Consider the following 15,801-nt stretch of genomic DNA (forward strand, 5'->3'; position numbering starts at 1 on the left):
TATACAATAACAAGAAATGATCTATTGACTTTTACAGCTATTATATTCTGGCAACTCTTTAAAGTAATGCAAGAAGCCACGTCTCCCCTTCCCACAATCCCTTTACTTAACAACACAACAACACAATAGCACCGTCTCTGCAAAACAAATGCATTAACACATCAGATACGTACACATGTTTTAATATTCACCATATTAGCCTTTAAACGCCCATTGAAGCAACTGCTGCGTAAAGCTTTAAACCTCACTGCCTCAGCCCCTAATTAAGCTAGAGAGATAATTTTGGTATCAATGTGTTCCTGAAGGACGAAGCTTTCCGTCGATATGCATTTTATGTATGTGGGGGGTTACAACGCCGGAGAGTAAAGTTCGTGTTTTCTGCATCAAGTTTTTAGGGAGCCATCCCCCCTTGGGGTATACTCAAAAATTGGTATGTGAAGCAATGAACTAGTCCACTACAATAGTAATAAATTGTATGTGTACTTGTTGCTTATATGGGGGAGGAGGAGGGGGGCAAAGTTTTTTGAGTGTCAGTTTATTGACGTAAATTACATTTATTTTCAGGACAGCTCCGTGTAAGACATTTGTTCAGCTCCGTGTAAGACATTTGTTCACTGAATTGGTCTAAAAACATAATTCTCTATTCTCCTAAATTGTTTGATGATCTAAGGCTGTTGAATACTTATTGTTGCGGTACGGGAAGGTCTGCAACAGCCCTTTGAAAATGATATAGAGGACATTTTTATAGGAATTTCGTTCCGAACTTTTCTCTCGCTTTGTATTGCAGCAATAACTACCATTTTTTAAAATAATATTATCACAAGTGTGTCGCCTAAAACATTAGCATCATTTTGTCAACGTAGGGTGACTGCAAGGGTTGCCAAGGGCACCCAAATTATATATATTTTTTTTCATATTTTTTTAGGACATTTTGTTTCGTCTTCTACAAATAAGGCGGGAATTGCGCAAATTTTAACTCGTTGGAATCTGTGGCCCATAAGTTTTCCAATGATGTATCAATCATGATTCTGATAACTAGGGGGGTTACCAGGACCGCCAACGTGAGAGTTTACGGTTTCGTTCTAATCTCTTGCGGGCGTAGTAAAGTTATTGAATGCCGTGAATATGAAAGTTATTTAAATAAGCAAAATTTAATACATCAAAGTTTATTAAAATATAAGTATGAATATATATATATATACAAAGATTATAAAACACACTATAATAAAACATGTAATATACATATAAGGAGATAATGAAATGAAATATTGTGCTTAATATTTTACAATTGGGCGGTGTTATGCAACAACCATTCAACCCACAACGAGTCAGTTTTAGGGAAATCGCAGTTACAAATTTCTCGACCCCATAATATATTACCGTCTGTGGGTTGACTTTTCTCTTCATAGATTGCACACCGATCGCAAACGCTTTACCAGGATTTTTTAGTATGCGCCTTACATATGATCGAACTCTCCAGCAGGGTTAACTCATTTAAAAAAAAAAAAAAAAAAAAAAAAATGTGGGTTGACTGGTTGTTGCATAACACCGCCCAATTATAGTCCATAGAATACAGGAGACGGCATAGATCAAAAGTGCTTTTACTTATTTATTCTACATCAACATTCGTACCGTAATAGAAATAATAGACCGTGCACAGCGTTGCTTTATGATTTTACACAATATGTTATACATTAAACCAATATATTAAACATCTTAAATTCATCACATATTAAACAATACTACAATGCTTAAGATACAGCTCGTGATATGCAATCATATTAAAAATTTTAAAAGATCAACACACTTTCATTTAACAACTGTTTACACACGAAACATACGTTATAATTTTCCGTAATCCTATAAAATCATGTCTCTTTTCAAATGTTTCAAAAAAACCTTTGAAATAACTTTTAAATAGATGATACGTATTTGCAAAACCTTCCGAATATTTTATGTGGCTCTTCGCTGCTAGCTGGCTAACGTGCGTGATGTTTTGCGTGTGGTCCTGATTCGATGTCCAGCAAGAGTGCTAAACATTGGTTAAAAACCTTGATATTGGTTCAGATCTCAGTTCTGACAATAGGACTGTCGGTGCTGAAAACAGAAGTGCTAATCAACAAATAATTTTGCGAACAACATTTAGAACTGAATATGTCATTTTGAATACGTATCAGCCACTTTTTCTTCAGTTAGGAGACACCCTCGCACAGGATGGATTGATTTAAATCAGTCTTATTTAAATCAATTGATTTTTTAAAAATAAAAATCGTTGATTTAAATTAAATTCCGAAAAAAACATTAATTTAATGCGAAAATAAGTACAATCCCGTTTCTGTTCTGTTATTTGAATTATGGAAGATAATCATCATAATACAACAAGAGTCAAATGTATGTACAGTACAGTACGGAAATGAGTGTTATGCAAAGGATGATTACGGAAAATCCCGTTTTGAACGGGTAATGGGGGAATCCTGCTTTCTTCTCCTTATAACATAGGGTTTTTAAAATCGTTGACTATTCCAACGGGGAAGTAACCATGGACATTTTAAGACGAAAATTATTTTGTGTGCTCGTCTGTTTTTTCCCAAATAATAGGGGCGTATTTAGAGGGGTCAGATCCACTCTCCGAAACATTTTTTTAAGGTTTTATAACTTTAGGCGAATTTTTTGTATTTTATATGTATTCTGTGCCGCAAGCTAGTTCCGATTTTTTTTTAAAAATATGTCTTTGTCAAGTATCAGTAACTTTTGTGGGGAAAAAAAATGTTATCTTGATAAACGTTGCTGTACTTTTTCCTTAATGCTTAAGAAACATTGCTTGGGATTGAAATAGGTTAACGATTGGGGATTAATTCAAAATTCAACCCCAATACTTTCACTTAAATGGCATAATTAACATTTTAATACTAATTCCTAATGTTTTTTCTTCAATTCGCGACTTGTATTATACGAGGAGAAAGATTTGATTTAAATGAAAAAAATCGATTTAAATAAAAAATTCAACAAAAATGATTTTTAAAAAATCATGATTTTTTCCACCCTGCCCTCACAACCTCTCATCAAAACAAGTTATCCAATTACAATTGTATTACCTATTTATTGAATTTTAGCGTCTCTTTTTAGCACCGAGGCTGTATGAAACGTGAACTCACATAACTTTAACTATAAATACAAATAGCTGAGCTAAGTAACGTTTATTTAAAAGTAATAAATGTGTAACAGTTTTTCTAACTAACTGAACATATTGACTTCGTCAGAGACTATAGAAACAAAAGAGAGTTGCTTTTCAATATAACAGAATCCCGGAAAATAGATCTGAACGCTGATTGGCTGATCAAAACGGATTCAGCCAACCATAACAACATCATAACACTCATTTTTTCAACTTTTCCAGGAGACAACTTTAAAGATGTTATCATGAGTTTATTTTATCATGTTCTGTCAAAATTTAATTTGACCCCGTAAGTTATATACCTGATACGAAGGATATCAAACTAAATTTTAAAAGAAGACGAAAGAATAAATAATAATAAAAGCTTTAAACTTGTCTCCTGGAAAAGATAAGAAAATGGGATACGCCCTGTTGTCTCGAGAGGGATGATTTGTTTAAAGAGAGATGGTCATATCATCAGATCGTCCATGATTTTCGCCTGAAAGTAGGGAAACTGTACAGGCCAAAGTTATGAACGTACGTGAAGTTTAACCTAGCCAAACAATTTCTAACGATTTAAGTGCTTTTTTGTAAGCTTGAAACTGGAGGGGCACCTCTAAAGTTAAGCCGGAATACGCAGCGAGAGCAGGGATGTGTTATCATTTGCTACAGGCTGTTGTATTTGAGGGGTTGATGGAAAATTTTCTGTTTCGTGACGAAGTCATGTGAGGTTAGTCAACAGACACAATTGTAGGATTTCGGCACTAGAGCAGTCGAATACGTGTTACAGTGAAAACGGGACACATTCAAGGTTAATGTGTGGACTAGTATTGCCCAAAGAAAAGTTTACATAGTGAACAATAACGGGAGACATCTACCTAGACATACTGGAAAACTAGTTGACGCTTCAGTTGTTCCAGAAAAGCATTTTGGGTACTGTAGTTTTCCAGAAGGATGGAGTACCACCCCATTTTGCTCTAAGTGTGCGAGAATTTCTCAATATAACTTTTCCAGGAAAGTGGATTGGTGTAGCAATAATGGCTTCGGCTAATCCAGTAACCAAACTTGACCTCAATGGACTTTTTCCTTTAGGGTTCGTTAAGGCTCGTGTGTATCAGATAAATGTCCGAACGTGGAATAGTTAAAACAATGCATTACGCTACTGCGGCAGAGAGTACGCCAGTTACGTTCGAACGAGTGTTACAAGCCTCAGAAAAGCGCTAGGGAACATTTGTAGAATTACAGGGGTATCATACTAAAATTTATTGATTTCTTGAAGTACGTATGTCTGTATGTGAGACTTATAGTTATCAAATAACCTTGTTGAAAAGTACTGACTCCTGTTCTTAACGAATGTTCCTTTCGGTATCCTCGTCCTTACGTCGATAATGTTTGTGTAAATGGAAAACGTATACGAATACACATATACGAACATATACATATACATATACATATACATATACGTATACGTTCCTATACATATACGAACATATAACGTAACAGTGAGTCACTTCTTAATTTAGGCGGATAAAAAGAAAATGAAAATGTTTAGCGCAAATTCTTTTTGAAAATCCCCGAGACACGACAACTTGTTTATCAAAATACGTAAGAGATCCCTGAACTCTCCAATCAAATAGTTTTATTTTACTTCATTTTTTCTATTATTATTTCTATTCTTACGGCAAACATGTTACGTTAGCATGAAGAAGTCCTGGGTATGGGAATCACGTTCCAGTAATTTGCTATATCTCAAATCGCTCTACCACATACATAATTTGGTTTATCAGAAGCCGGTAGTCATACCAAGTGATTTGAGATCTAGAAGGTGCGTTGCAAATAACTTGCGTCTTGTTTAGAGTCCCTTAAGACAATCCTACCCGCAAATAAACCATAAAGCTTCGGAAAAGAGGCAAATTTTCAATTTCTTTCCTGTACATGACGGTATATCTATGCTTCACAATACGTTCCATAATAAGATCAGTTAAACAAACTTATATCCAATCAATAATATCAAACAAGGCAATTCATAAACAAAAGGTCTATAATCAGTACTCCATACAGTTTAATGCACACTATTAAATTATATAAGAATTCAAGAAACTCAAAATCAATTAAAATATTTCATAACGAAAATATTTTACTTATAATATTATTCACACTGTGCTCATTTACTGTTTTTTCTCTCTTTCTCTACTTTTTAACATTTTTTGACGTTATTTAAATCTTTAAAATACGCTTCAATGCTGGAACCTCTTTCTACATCATTGATTATCTTCTTCATTCGTCTTGCTATGTTGTCTGCTTCTTCACGTGACATATCTTGCAGTAAGTTACATCTTTCGTCCCAAAAGAAATCGATCCTACGATTTTGCACCATGTGATGTAATTTCTTTAACATCTGAAACAAGGAATATTACAAGCTTTATTAAACATGTTCGCAAAATTTTCCGATTCAAATTACAAGATAAAAGAAAATCGCATACTATATTAGCAATCTGTCATAGAAAGCCTACTACGATGGTCTGTCAACGCTATTCAAGGAAGTAACTTTGGAAAGCTTCCAGTTTTCCACGAGACAGCAAAAAAGAGACAGCAACATCTTCGAGCGACTTTAAAAAAAAAAAAAAAACGTCCATTCTTAACGTTGGATCTAAGATTCTTGCAATAAAACAAACACTATCTTCTACAACTTGTTACATTAGAGATGTAGATACTTAACACTTTGATCAAATGATGACCTCAATACAGATTTTTTTCTCTCAAATTAAAAAAAAAAATACTACAATTTTTTATGTAAGAATTTACTTTAAAAAATCAAAATCTAAAAAAAAAAAACAATGAACAAATGAAATTAAATCTTTCAGCTTAATGTCCCACAATTATGCCCTTTAGGCTACGGGAGACGATGACTGAAGCAAGTGAATAATGAGAGAATTGATAGAATTAGAATGTGGGAGAAAACAGGAGTACTCCGGAAAACCCACGAACACGATGTTGTCCACCACAAAATCACTTGGCTGGGGAGCGAACCACGGACCTCACGCACTAAAGCTACGCACTCTACCACCGAGCCTGAGCGCCCCCCAACAACAACAACAAATAAAATTACATTCATCTGATATATATATATAAGGTGTTAAATGACAGATACCGATAAACTGTAAGAGATGATTCATCACATCAAAATACGAGAAAAATTTCCTATGGACCTCTGAGGAAAACTGCGTAGTTTCGAAGCTCGGGTTAACCAAAATTGTAGGAAGACAAAATTTCGAAACACTTGCTATTTCGAATTCGAGAAACCATGGAGTGACAGTCCATATCAGGACAAGAGAAGTTATACATACAGAGTCCAAAAATGTATATTTCAATTAACAAGGGTACGCAGGGAATTAACTACAGGGTATAAATCCCGGGCATGCTTTCAACAGAATTTTTAGATATGCCCTAATTTTAAGGTATGTCCAAAGTAGGCAATATATAGGCGTTGGAAACAGTGGTGGGACGTCGGAAGTGTTAAGAAGCGGCAGCTCCACGGTTCCTCGTATTCGGAATAACGTGTGCTGCGATGTATTTTGCCACGGCATATTTCAAGGCTTTTTCACCTGTAAGTGTGAAAAACATCGCAATACGCGTGACTCTGAACATTTCGGTAGTAATTTTTCAACAATGATACTGTATTTTTGTGCTGTATTTAATGTTACATACACATTCGTGAGCAAATGGAAAAGGGGTGTAGTTTTCAGTCAATTACTTCGGTTTAATGGATTTGGAAATCATTGAGTATGACACCCATGAAAGGAACACGGCACCAATGATAACGTTGGTAAAATATCGGAATATCTTAAATAAAGTTAAGAGAATGTATGTCAAATCCTGGCTTCAGATCTTCAGAGGATAATTTAGTTTGGACCAGGGCTGTGCAATACCCGGATTTGTATATCAAAAGTCAAAAACGGGAAAGTACCGAAACTTGAACAATATAGTCAAATATCGAAAAATATTGAAATATATCGAAATGTTTCAGTACTGACAACATCGATAAACAAACAAATTTATCTTTGGTGAACTGTAAATACGAAATAATAATGGAGTAGAGCCTCAAGGTTTATCTCGCACTTTGCAAGTGCGGATATAAGCAAAGAGCACCTGCTGCCTTTGTATATTCTTTTTTGTAAACAATATAAAACAAAATAAATGTACAGTTACTCGAGCAATAAGAAAAAATACTTCTACATTGTAAGTCACCAACAAAATAAAATAGCGTATTTTATATTCAGTTTGTTGAGAACGCCAGCTTTAATTTCTTAGAGGGCCAGAGAAAAATTAGGGGAAGCTTTTAATACCAAGAAGGATAGTTTTATATTATTACTTAACCTACCTTACAATGCATGACACGGGATCAGTCGGTCAGCAGGCGGTTCTCTAATCAACCTAAACAAACTGCACGAGAGAAGAACAGAAGTTTGTAGGGTAATCAGGAGCCCTGTTCTGGACTATACTTGAGTGTAGGGTGTCAAAAAAACATTTTTTTTAAATTCATGTATCTGCGTGGTCACTCACCCGATGGACACTGTGCTCAGCAGGGGTGTGGGAGAAGCAGACAAGCGACAAAGCGAAAGTGAAACAACACTGTCCATGTTCATGTTATTCTACTCTAGTTTATTTAACAGAATATTATCTCTGCAGCGTTTGCGTGGTAGCTGAAAATGGAAGAAAAAAGGAAACTATTGGAAGGTAGGGATGACGGATCAGAAACAAAAGCAGCACACATGGTCTTTAGAAATAGTTTTCATTGTTACATCGTTGTCAACAATTGATTCTACGGAAAACTGAAAGTGGTTATTCATTACATCATTCCTATTATAATTTTTAATACTTGGTGAATTTTTTTAACCCGAGACAGTCCATGCTAATTTTACCCCTAAAAGGCCCAAGGGGTGCCTCTGAGACTCCCTGCTGCATATACAAGCTACCTGAACCCACCGCAGCCATTTTTTTTTTTTTTTTTTTCATCAATAGATAAGGCTAGTCACTACTTTGCTATGCAATCATTTGATCAATGGTAGTAAAAAATAAACAGTATCAAGTAATTAGAAAAGTACATATTTCAATAGGAGCCTCAGAGGCACCCCTTAGGCCTTTACGATAGTATAAAAAAATAACCCTATTTTTTCTGAGGTAAAATAAAAAAATATTTAGGAAATGCAATCAGAGGGTGTATTTCAAAGAGATAGGAGAATTCTAGAGCGCAGAACACGGGACGAAGTATCTATTAACAATAATGACATTAAAAGTGGATCAGGATGCCTCCGAGGCACCTCTTGGGCTGTCTCGGGTTAATTGACACTTTCCTAAATATTGACCGGGCTATAGCTCGGGCGGTTCCGCCGCCTCTGTATATCTAGAGTAAATCCACTGACTGATTCCTCAACAGATTCTCCAGACTACTAGGTGCAGAACCTTGAAATTTTGTGGAAATGTTCCCCTTGCACCCTAGGTTGAAGGCGAGGTTTTGAGAAGTGTGTATCCTGTCAGGGACGGGGGCTTGAATGATTTTTTGCCGTTCACCAATCTCCGAAACTCATTAAACGTAGAACCTAGACATTTTGTATAAATCTTCTTCTTGTACCCTAGCCTCCACATACGGCGAGGTTTTGACAATTGCGTACGTTAAGTGAGTATGGATGGGATTTAAATGATTGTTGTTCACCAGATCTCCGAAACTATTAAGCGTAGAACCTTGAATTTAGTGGAAATGTTCCCCTTGAACCTTACGGTGCAGATAAGGTGGTATTTGGCGAAATACGACTTCTAAAGGAGAGGAGGAAGAATCCTGATTTGCCGTTCGCATATCTACCAAACTGTCAGGTATACAACCTTGAGAATTTGTATTAATGTTCTACATGCACCATAGAATCTAGATTAGACTGGATTTCGAAAATGAGAACCCTAAAATTTTCTTTCCTTCTTTTTCTTCCTCTTTTTCAACAGATCGCCGAAACTATTGAGCACAGAACCATGAACTGAATTTGAGTTAATCACTTGCATTAAATATCGAAGACGAAGAATGGAACGCAAGCAAAGAAAGACACAACAAATATTGTCCGCGGTAAAACGCAGGGGCATACGCTAGTAGTATGTAAAGGTCAAAACAGTACTGACGTTTGAGAGGTGATTCCTGACACCAAGATAAAAAGTTTGTTCATACGGGTCTATGGGGAAAAGTGCTTCGTTTCACATCTAGGGCTGCCCAATGTGTAGAAATCTACATTGCACCATGCGTGATTTCAAACAGTGGAGTGGCGCTCCATATCAGTATAAAGGGAAGTCATACATATGGCATTCGAACATGCACATTTTAGTGATGTATAATATGTGTGCAAGGGATTCTCAACAGAGCATACATAGTTCCAAGACATGTTCACAACAGAACTTTCACATATCCTCTTTCAATTACAGGTCAGTATAAAAGAGGCAAAAGGAAGACTTGAAAGCAGTGAATACGGAATGCGTCAGTGTAAGGTCTGAAGCGTTAGGGAACGCTATCTCCATTGTTCCTCGTGTTCGGAATAACGCGTGCTCTAATATATTGTTCTACAGTATATTTTACGTCTTTCCATACATATAAGAATAATACATCACACTACGCACTATTGCGAACTCGACCAAGTTTGAAGCTGACGTTCAATACGGTGACAATCGTATGAACTGAATACAAGTTTACGAGTCAATTGAGAAATTTAAACAAGGTATAACTAGTGTTGAATATTCTTCACATCCAGGTGCTCTTTTTTCACTGCGAGCTCCTCCGTGGCTAAGCGGTTAGCGTACGCGCCTTTGGCACGGGAGACCCGGGTTCGATTCCCGGCGGGAGCTCATGTGGTTCGGATTCCACGTTAATCAGCAGGTCCACGTCTCATATAGCCTCGCTGCTGAACGGGACGTTAAAATCAAAATCAACTCAACTCTTTTTTCACTGCAGTCACGGAAAGCAACCTTACTAAAGTTGGAAGATTTGATATGGGAAATCCGATGCATAACACTATATGAAATTGTATCAATACGTAGAATTGCTTCAACATGTGAAATTGTTTCAACGTTGGAGATGGGTGGAAGATTTCAGCTAGTATGAAGCTGATCGTGTGGCATCTCATTTACTTTCACTGAAGATAAAAGTTGGGTCCAAATTACCATACTTTTGGCCCACTTAAAAGATGCAATGAGCGGACCGATTCTAAAGAATGACAGAGAAGTCTAGTCAGAAGTATATGAGTAGCTAAGCACGTGTCCATGTTTCTTTCTGTGGAATCAGTGCCGTTGTCAAGCCCTGGCGTAGGTGAATTGAACTAAGAAAGAATTAAACTGAAAAGCAGTAATGTGTTAATATTTGTTTTACTGCTTACAAAAAAACAAAAACAAAAAAAAAAAAAATCCGATTTCTTGAATGAACCTTTTATACACACACTTTTTAATTTCAATCTGTCTCGCTGGCCTGATATTAGTTCTATTTTGTCGCTATAATTTGAAAACCTGGTGAAAAAAAGGCGTATTCCAATCTTTTCATCGATATGAATAGCAGGGACAATGGGTATAAGGCACCCTTTTGCACAGCTTCAATCTCTCAGCTACGTTATAAAATGCAAACACGGTTGACTCAGAAGATGCTTTTATCATACGAACTTTTACTAACAAAATATTAACCGACTTCACTGGACCAGTTGAGGTGTTTTATGGTCTAGCTCTGAAAACTGTAACATACCCTCCTGAAATTTACATGGGGCAACCAGGGAAGTCTACTTTTTCAAATAAACAAACAATGCAAGCAAGCAAGCAAGAAAGAAAGAAAGAAAGAAAGAAAGAAAGAAAAGAAAACAAGCACGAAAGAAAGAAAGAAAGTAAACAAGCACGAAAGAAAGAAAGTAAACAAGCACGAAAGAAAGAAAGAAAAAGTAAACAAGCACGAAAGAAAGAAAGAAAGAAATGAATGAATGAATGAAACATACAAACAAAAAAAACAAGCAAGCAAAAATTCATACAACGTGAAACAGATCATTCTTCCATCAGGCCCTTCAAGTCTGGGAAGAACCTTAAATTCTGGGAAGAACTACAACTGAGTAGAAAAATACTTACCTCAATAAACGTCACACTCAGATGTCCACTCCAGATTTTTGCACTGTTGGGTTTTTCATGAACCATCCATAGGGAGACCGTTTTAATATAGTAGCTGCATAGCCCATGCCAATTCTGCTGATCTCTCAGATACTGAAAAGTATTAATTCAATAGACTTAGTCATGGGTTAACCATCTAAAAAGCTTCTGCATAAATAAGTGAGCAACCCACCAACTAACAAGTTACACTCTAACATTCACATACATGAATTTCAACCCTCATCACCACTTTTACCTGAGGATATTAATTGGAAAAAATATGACACAATAATATTTCATAGAAATAATTTTAAAAAAACTAGGCATGCATTAATTGCAGAGTGAAGTAATCTACCTTTATTGATTATTCGTAGAATTTTTTAGCACATTGTTTTCGTGAACAAGCACGGTATGCAAATAATTGAATTTGGCATATCAGCAAAAAGCAAAAAGCAAGCCTTAAAAAATTGTGTTCGCAGAACAAAGCGAAAAGGCCTTCGCCCTATTTCTGATACTAAAAATTTTATTTCTCATTGTTTACAATGAGAAGACAAAGAGTCCACAGCACTTCACGATGAGTTTTATAACAATATACTTTTGTTATTTTCGTTTTAGTCCTGATTCTCACATTATATTATCTTATTGAGCCACAATGAATAAACTAAATTGACATAATGCAAAATGTCGTTTATTTTATACTTTCTTTTTATAAATTTTATGATCCTTAAAAGGTAGTTGTCATTATGTCTAACCTTGCTTCTGTTTTCTATAGTAACATATAAGCAAGTCGTCTTCGTGATTTTTAGGAAAAATATAAACAACAAAACATACATTGATTTATAACAAAGTATGTTTCCTTTTCTTCTTTTTTTAACCTAGCTGGCTAGTGTATATTTATAGAAAAGATCACACATTTTGCCCAAAGAATACAATTAAAAATACAACATATCGTTTTAGTCTGACCTCGGTACTTCATATCCGAGATGAGGAATGGAAACACTTTCCAGTATAGATAATATACCAATCGAGTTTATTGAGACTATTGGGAATAGGGAAGAAACAATTGAAGAATTGTTTGAACTTTGCAATGAAATGTCTGAGACGGATAAATGGTCAAACGCTTTCTTGACGCCAACATTTATAATGTTGGAAAAGAAATCGAACCTAGATAGAAGTGAGGACTATAGAAGCATTACTCACATGACATACAGAATAAATTGTGCCTGGAATAGAAGAGAATGTTGTACGCAAGAGCACAAGAGACAGATGGAAAGGAACATTTCAGGTTTAGTAGAAATATGGGTACAAGGAATGCCACTGATTCCTGAAGGGTGATAGGTGAAAGATATATAGAATAATAATAATAATAATAATAATAATAATAATAATAATAATAATAATAATAATAATAATAATAATAATAATAATAATAATAAGTGTGAGTAGAGGTGATTCACGTAGAAAAAGCTTTTAACAGGGCGAAATGGAAAGAATTTATGGAAGTTGTAAGAATATTAAATTAGAATGGAAAACGAAGTCTTCCATACGGAACAGACATGTTAACCAACAAGAATACACTAGGGAAAGAAATGAAAAAGGAAAAATCAACTGGGAGGGAAGTTCGAAAGAAATATATACCCTCTTACCAGCATCATTTAATACACGAGATTTACAAGATATAGTGAAGAGAGAGCTACATTGAAAAGACGATATTTTGGTAGCAGGCAAAAGGATAAAATGAATAACACTATTGATGATAAGGATCCTCCCGCAAAATCTGATCAGAAAATCAACATGAAAATTTGAGAAAAAGGTTTGAAAAACATGAGATGTAAACAAACGTTATTATCAGTAAGGATATGAAGTGTGAATGAAATAAAAGCAAGGATAGATATGGCGAAAAGTAAGATTCAGGAAGAAGGGTATATTTTCAGGCTCTTCGAATAAATAAAGAGTTAAGAAAAAGACATTATTTGGACAGAAACACTAATAGTCATTAGACTTTCGTAATGTGCGTGTGAAGAGTAATGGACAAAATTAAGTCGATCAAGCGGAAAATAATAAGCAACTGCTAGTGATACTAGAATTGTAAATAATAATAATAATAATAATAATAATAATAATAATAATAATAATAATAATAATAATAATAATAATAATGAATAATATTGAATGCAATTAGTAGAAGGATGAGAAACTGTATGAGACAAAGTATGAGACGGAACTCCATCCTGTGACACATGATAGGAGATACACGGTGTAGATGAGGGAGAAAAAAAGACTACAATTGATAGACGATATTTTGTTACATCAAACGAAAAGCTTAGCTAAACAGTAGTAAGAACACCCTTTGACGATAGTGGTTTCATATATATGGACAGTAAATTGTCGAAGCACAGCAGCTAGGCTGTCGTACAAGTCATGTGATCTGAGTAGAGAATATCGACTTCAGGAGTGAGAGTGTGTTCGGCTGTTCTGGGAAACGGATTGGGTGACGTAGTGGTTAACGCTTCAGCACAGTATACTGGAGGTCCGGGTTCAAGTTCCGGTCCAGTCAATTACTTTTGCACTCTTTGTATGTTATTTCTACAGAAATGTTTTAATTTGCTTTACTTTCCCTGACTTCGATATAAATTTTCCCTATTTTTTTTTCTCGACATCCTCCTCTTATACCCTACCGTAACTCGACCTTATGTTCTATCTTATAATTAGAACAGGTTGTAACGGAAAATAATTCCCCGTTCATTAGTTTAAACGTTACAAAATTTACGATACAGTTTTAGTTGAAAGATGATCATTTATGAAAAAGATACTCCTTAGTTACCATAGAAATCTTGGCCTAGAAAACCTTACCTTTAATAACCTCACCACCGGTTTTAAGTTTTGTTTGTCCTTCATGAGAAGCTTTTCCTTTTCTGGGAATGCAATTCTCCAATGTATTTCCTTGGAATCCATGCTCCTCTTCTTTGGTTTGGGAACGACAAACCACGACTGAAAAAGGAAGAAAGATACTGCCTGAAAAACGATACACGCTGTGTTCCAGCTAAAACTGGATTTTAGAAGCCTACCATTTCAAAACCATAATACATAGAAAAAGGGGAACTAGTGCTCACGAGATTGTCAAAAATATCTCTTCTACTAGCGAGTACTTTATTTTTATTTTTTTTTTTTTTTAATTTACAAGTGGAATGTGCGTTACTATTGGGAGTACGTCTGTCAGCATTAGAAGAAGATAAACAGCAAAAGGTAAAGGGTGTCCCATAAAGAATGCAACTTTTGAAATGCCCGCCATTTCTGTTCTAGTAAGTTGGCAGCACTGAACGTTATACAATTTTCATAACTATTCTATCAGGCCTTGTTTCCATTTTGTACTAATACACAATAACACACTGAGCAAGGCTATGTGATAATATGTAAAAAAAAAAAAAAAAAAAAAAAAAAACAGTATCACGTAACAGTTTCAACACTATATTAACAAGGAAAATAAGAGTAATTAGAGGAGAGAATGTATCCAGCGAAAAAAGTAGCTTTTAATTGGACACGTGTGCAGCTAAAAAGCGAAAGTGAAAGCCACACAAGTGTTACTTTTTAACGAAGAGGCGGAGTCTAATTAAAAGTTGATCTCCGGGCAGTATATATAAGTGATGACCAACTCCCAGCAGCCAAAAGGAGTGGAAGTCTGATGAAGACACATTTATTGTGTTGAAAGTGTTACGTGATACTTTTTTTTTTTTTTTTTTTTTTTACATATTATCACATAGCCTTGCTCAGTGTGTTATTGTGTATTAGTACAATTTTCATCTGTTGTCTTTGTGGTTAGTAGACACGGAGTGCCAAAATAGCGCATGAGTTCCACGGAGTTTTCCAACAGTCTCTGCCCAACATTCACCATACTTGTAGTAAGTTTTCACTTTTACAACATGCTGTTCCGTCGTGAAGCATTCCATTCCTACTCGTACAGAAAACAGAAGACGATCATGCGCTATTTCGATGCTCCGTGATCACTACCACTACAGAGAAAAAAAAAATCATGTAACATTCAGTGCTGCGAACTTAATAGAACAGAAATGACGGGCGTTTCAAAAGTTGCGTACTATATGGGACACTTTATAGTTGCGTTTGTTTGCTTGTGATGTGGATGTTTGTTTAACTCGTTGTCCTTGGTTAGGGTGTGTTCTTCCACGGCCTGGTTTCCATATATATATATATATATATATATATATACATAGGGTGGATCATTTATCTTCATACGCCCTTTTAACTTTTAAACTAATAGATACAAAACACTCAAATCTTGTATCATCAAATATGAACAGGGTGACATTGTTTGACATACACAGAAATACAACCAGATTAGTTATTACCAGCCCAACTTAAAGTTATATTTTCTTAAATGGCACGAGGTAAGCTTGTTACGTATTTCAAATATACATATTAAATAAAAACTTACAATAACACACAGATATCTGTTACGCAGTATTACTCAAAAGCGTGTC

At 35.4% G+C, this 15,801-nt stretch overlaps 1 protein-coding gene across 2 annotated transcripts in view; it reads right to left on the bottom strand.

Moving 5' to 3' along the window:
- Window positions 1-1,140: 1,140 nt before the first annotated feature.
- The window catches only part of LOC145674309 (cyclic GMP-AMP synthase-like receptor), a 73,396-nt gene continuing 58,735 nt past the window's right edge, over window positions 1,141-15,801 (bottom strand). Inside the window, exons 6-8 of one of the 2 annotated variants that reach the window (XM_081744175.1) lie at window positions 14,159-14,296; window positions 11,288-11,419; window positions 1,141-5,552 (exon numbers count right to left, since the gene is read on the bottom strand). In XM_081744175.1, the coding sequence (XP_081600301.1) occupies window positions 5,352-5,552; window positions 11,288-11,419; window positions 14,159-14,296 (471 nt within the window). In that variant the 3' untranslated portion in view covers window positions 1,141-5,351. The remainder of the gene's footprint in view (window positions 5,553-11,287; window positions 11,420-14,158; window positions 14,297-15,801) is intronic. The other variant, XM_081744174.1, reaches the window with a different exon arrangement.

The sequence above is a fragment of the Thermobia domestica genome, chromosome 17 (assembly GCF_964235325.1).
Source record: "Thermobia domestica chromosome 17, izTheDome1.hap1.1, whole genome shotgun sequence".
Taxonomy (NCBI): domain Eukaryota; kingdom Metazoa; phylum Arthropoda; class Insecta; order Zygentoma; family Lepismatidae; genus Thermobia; species Thermobia domestica.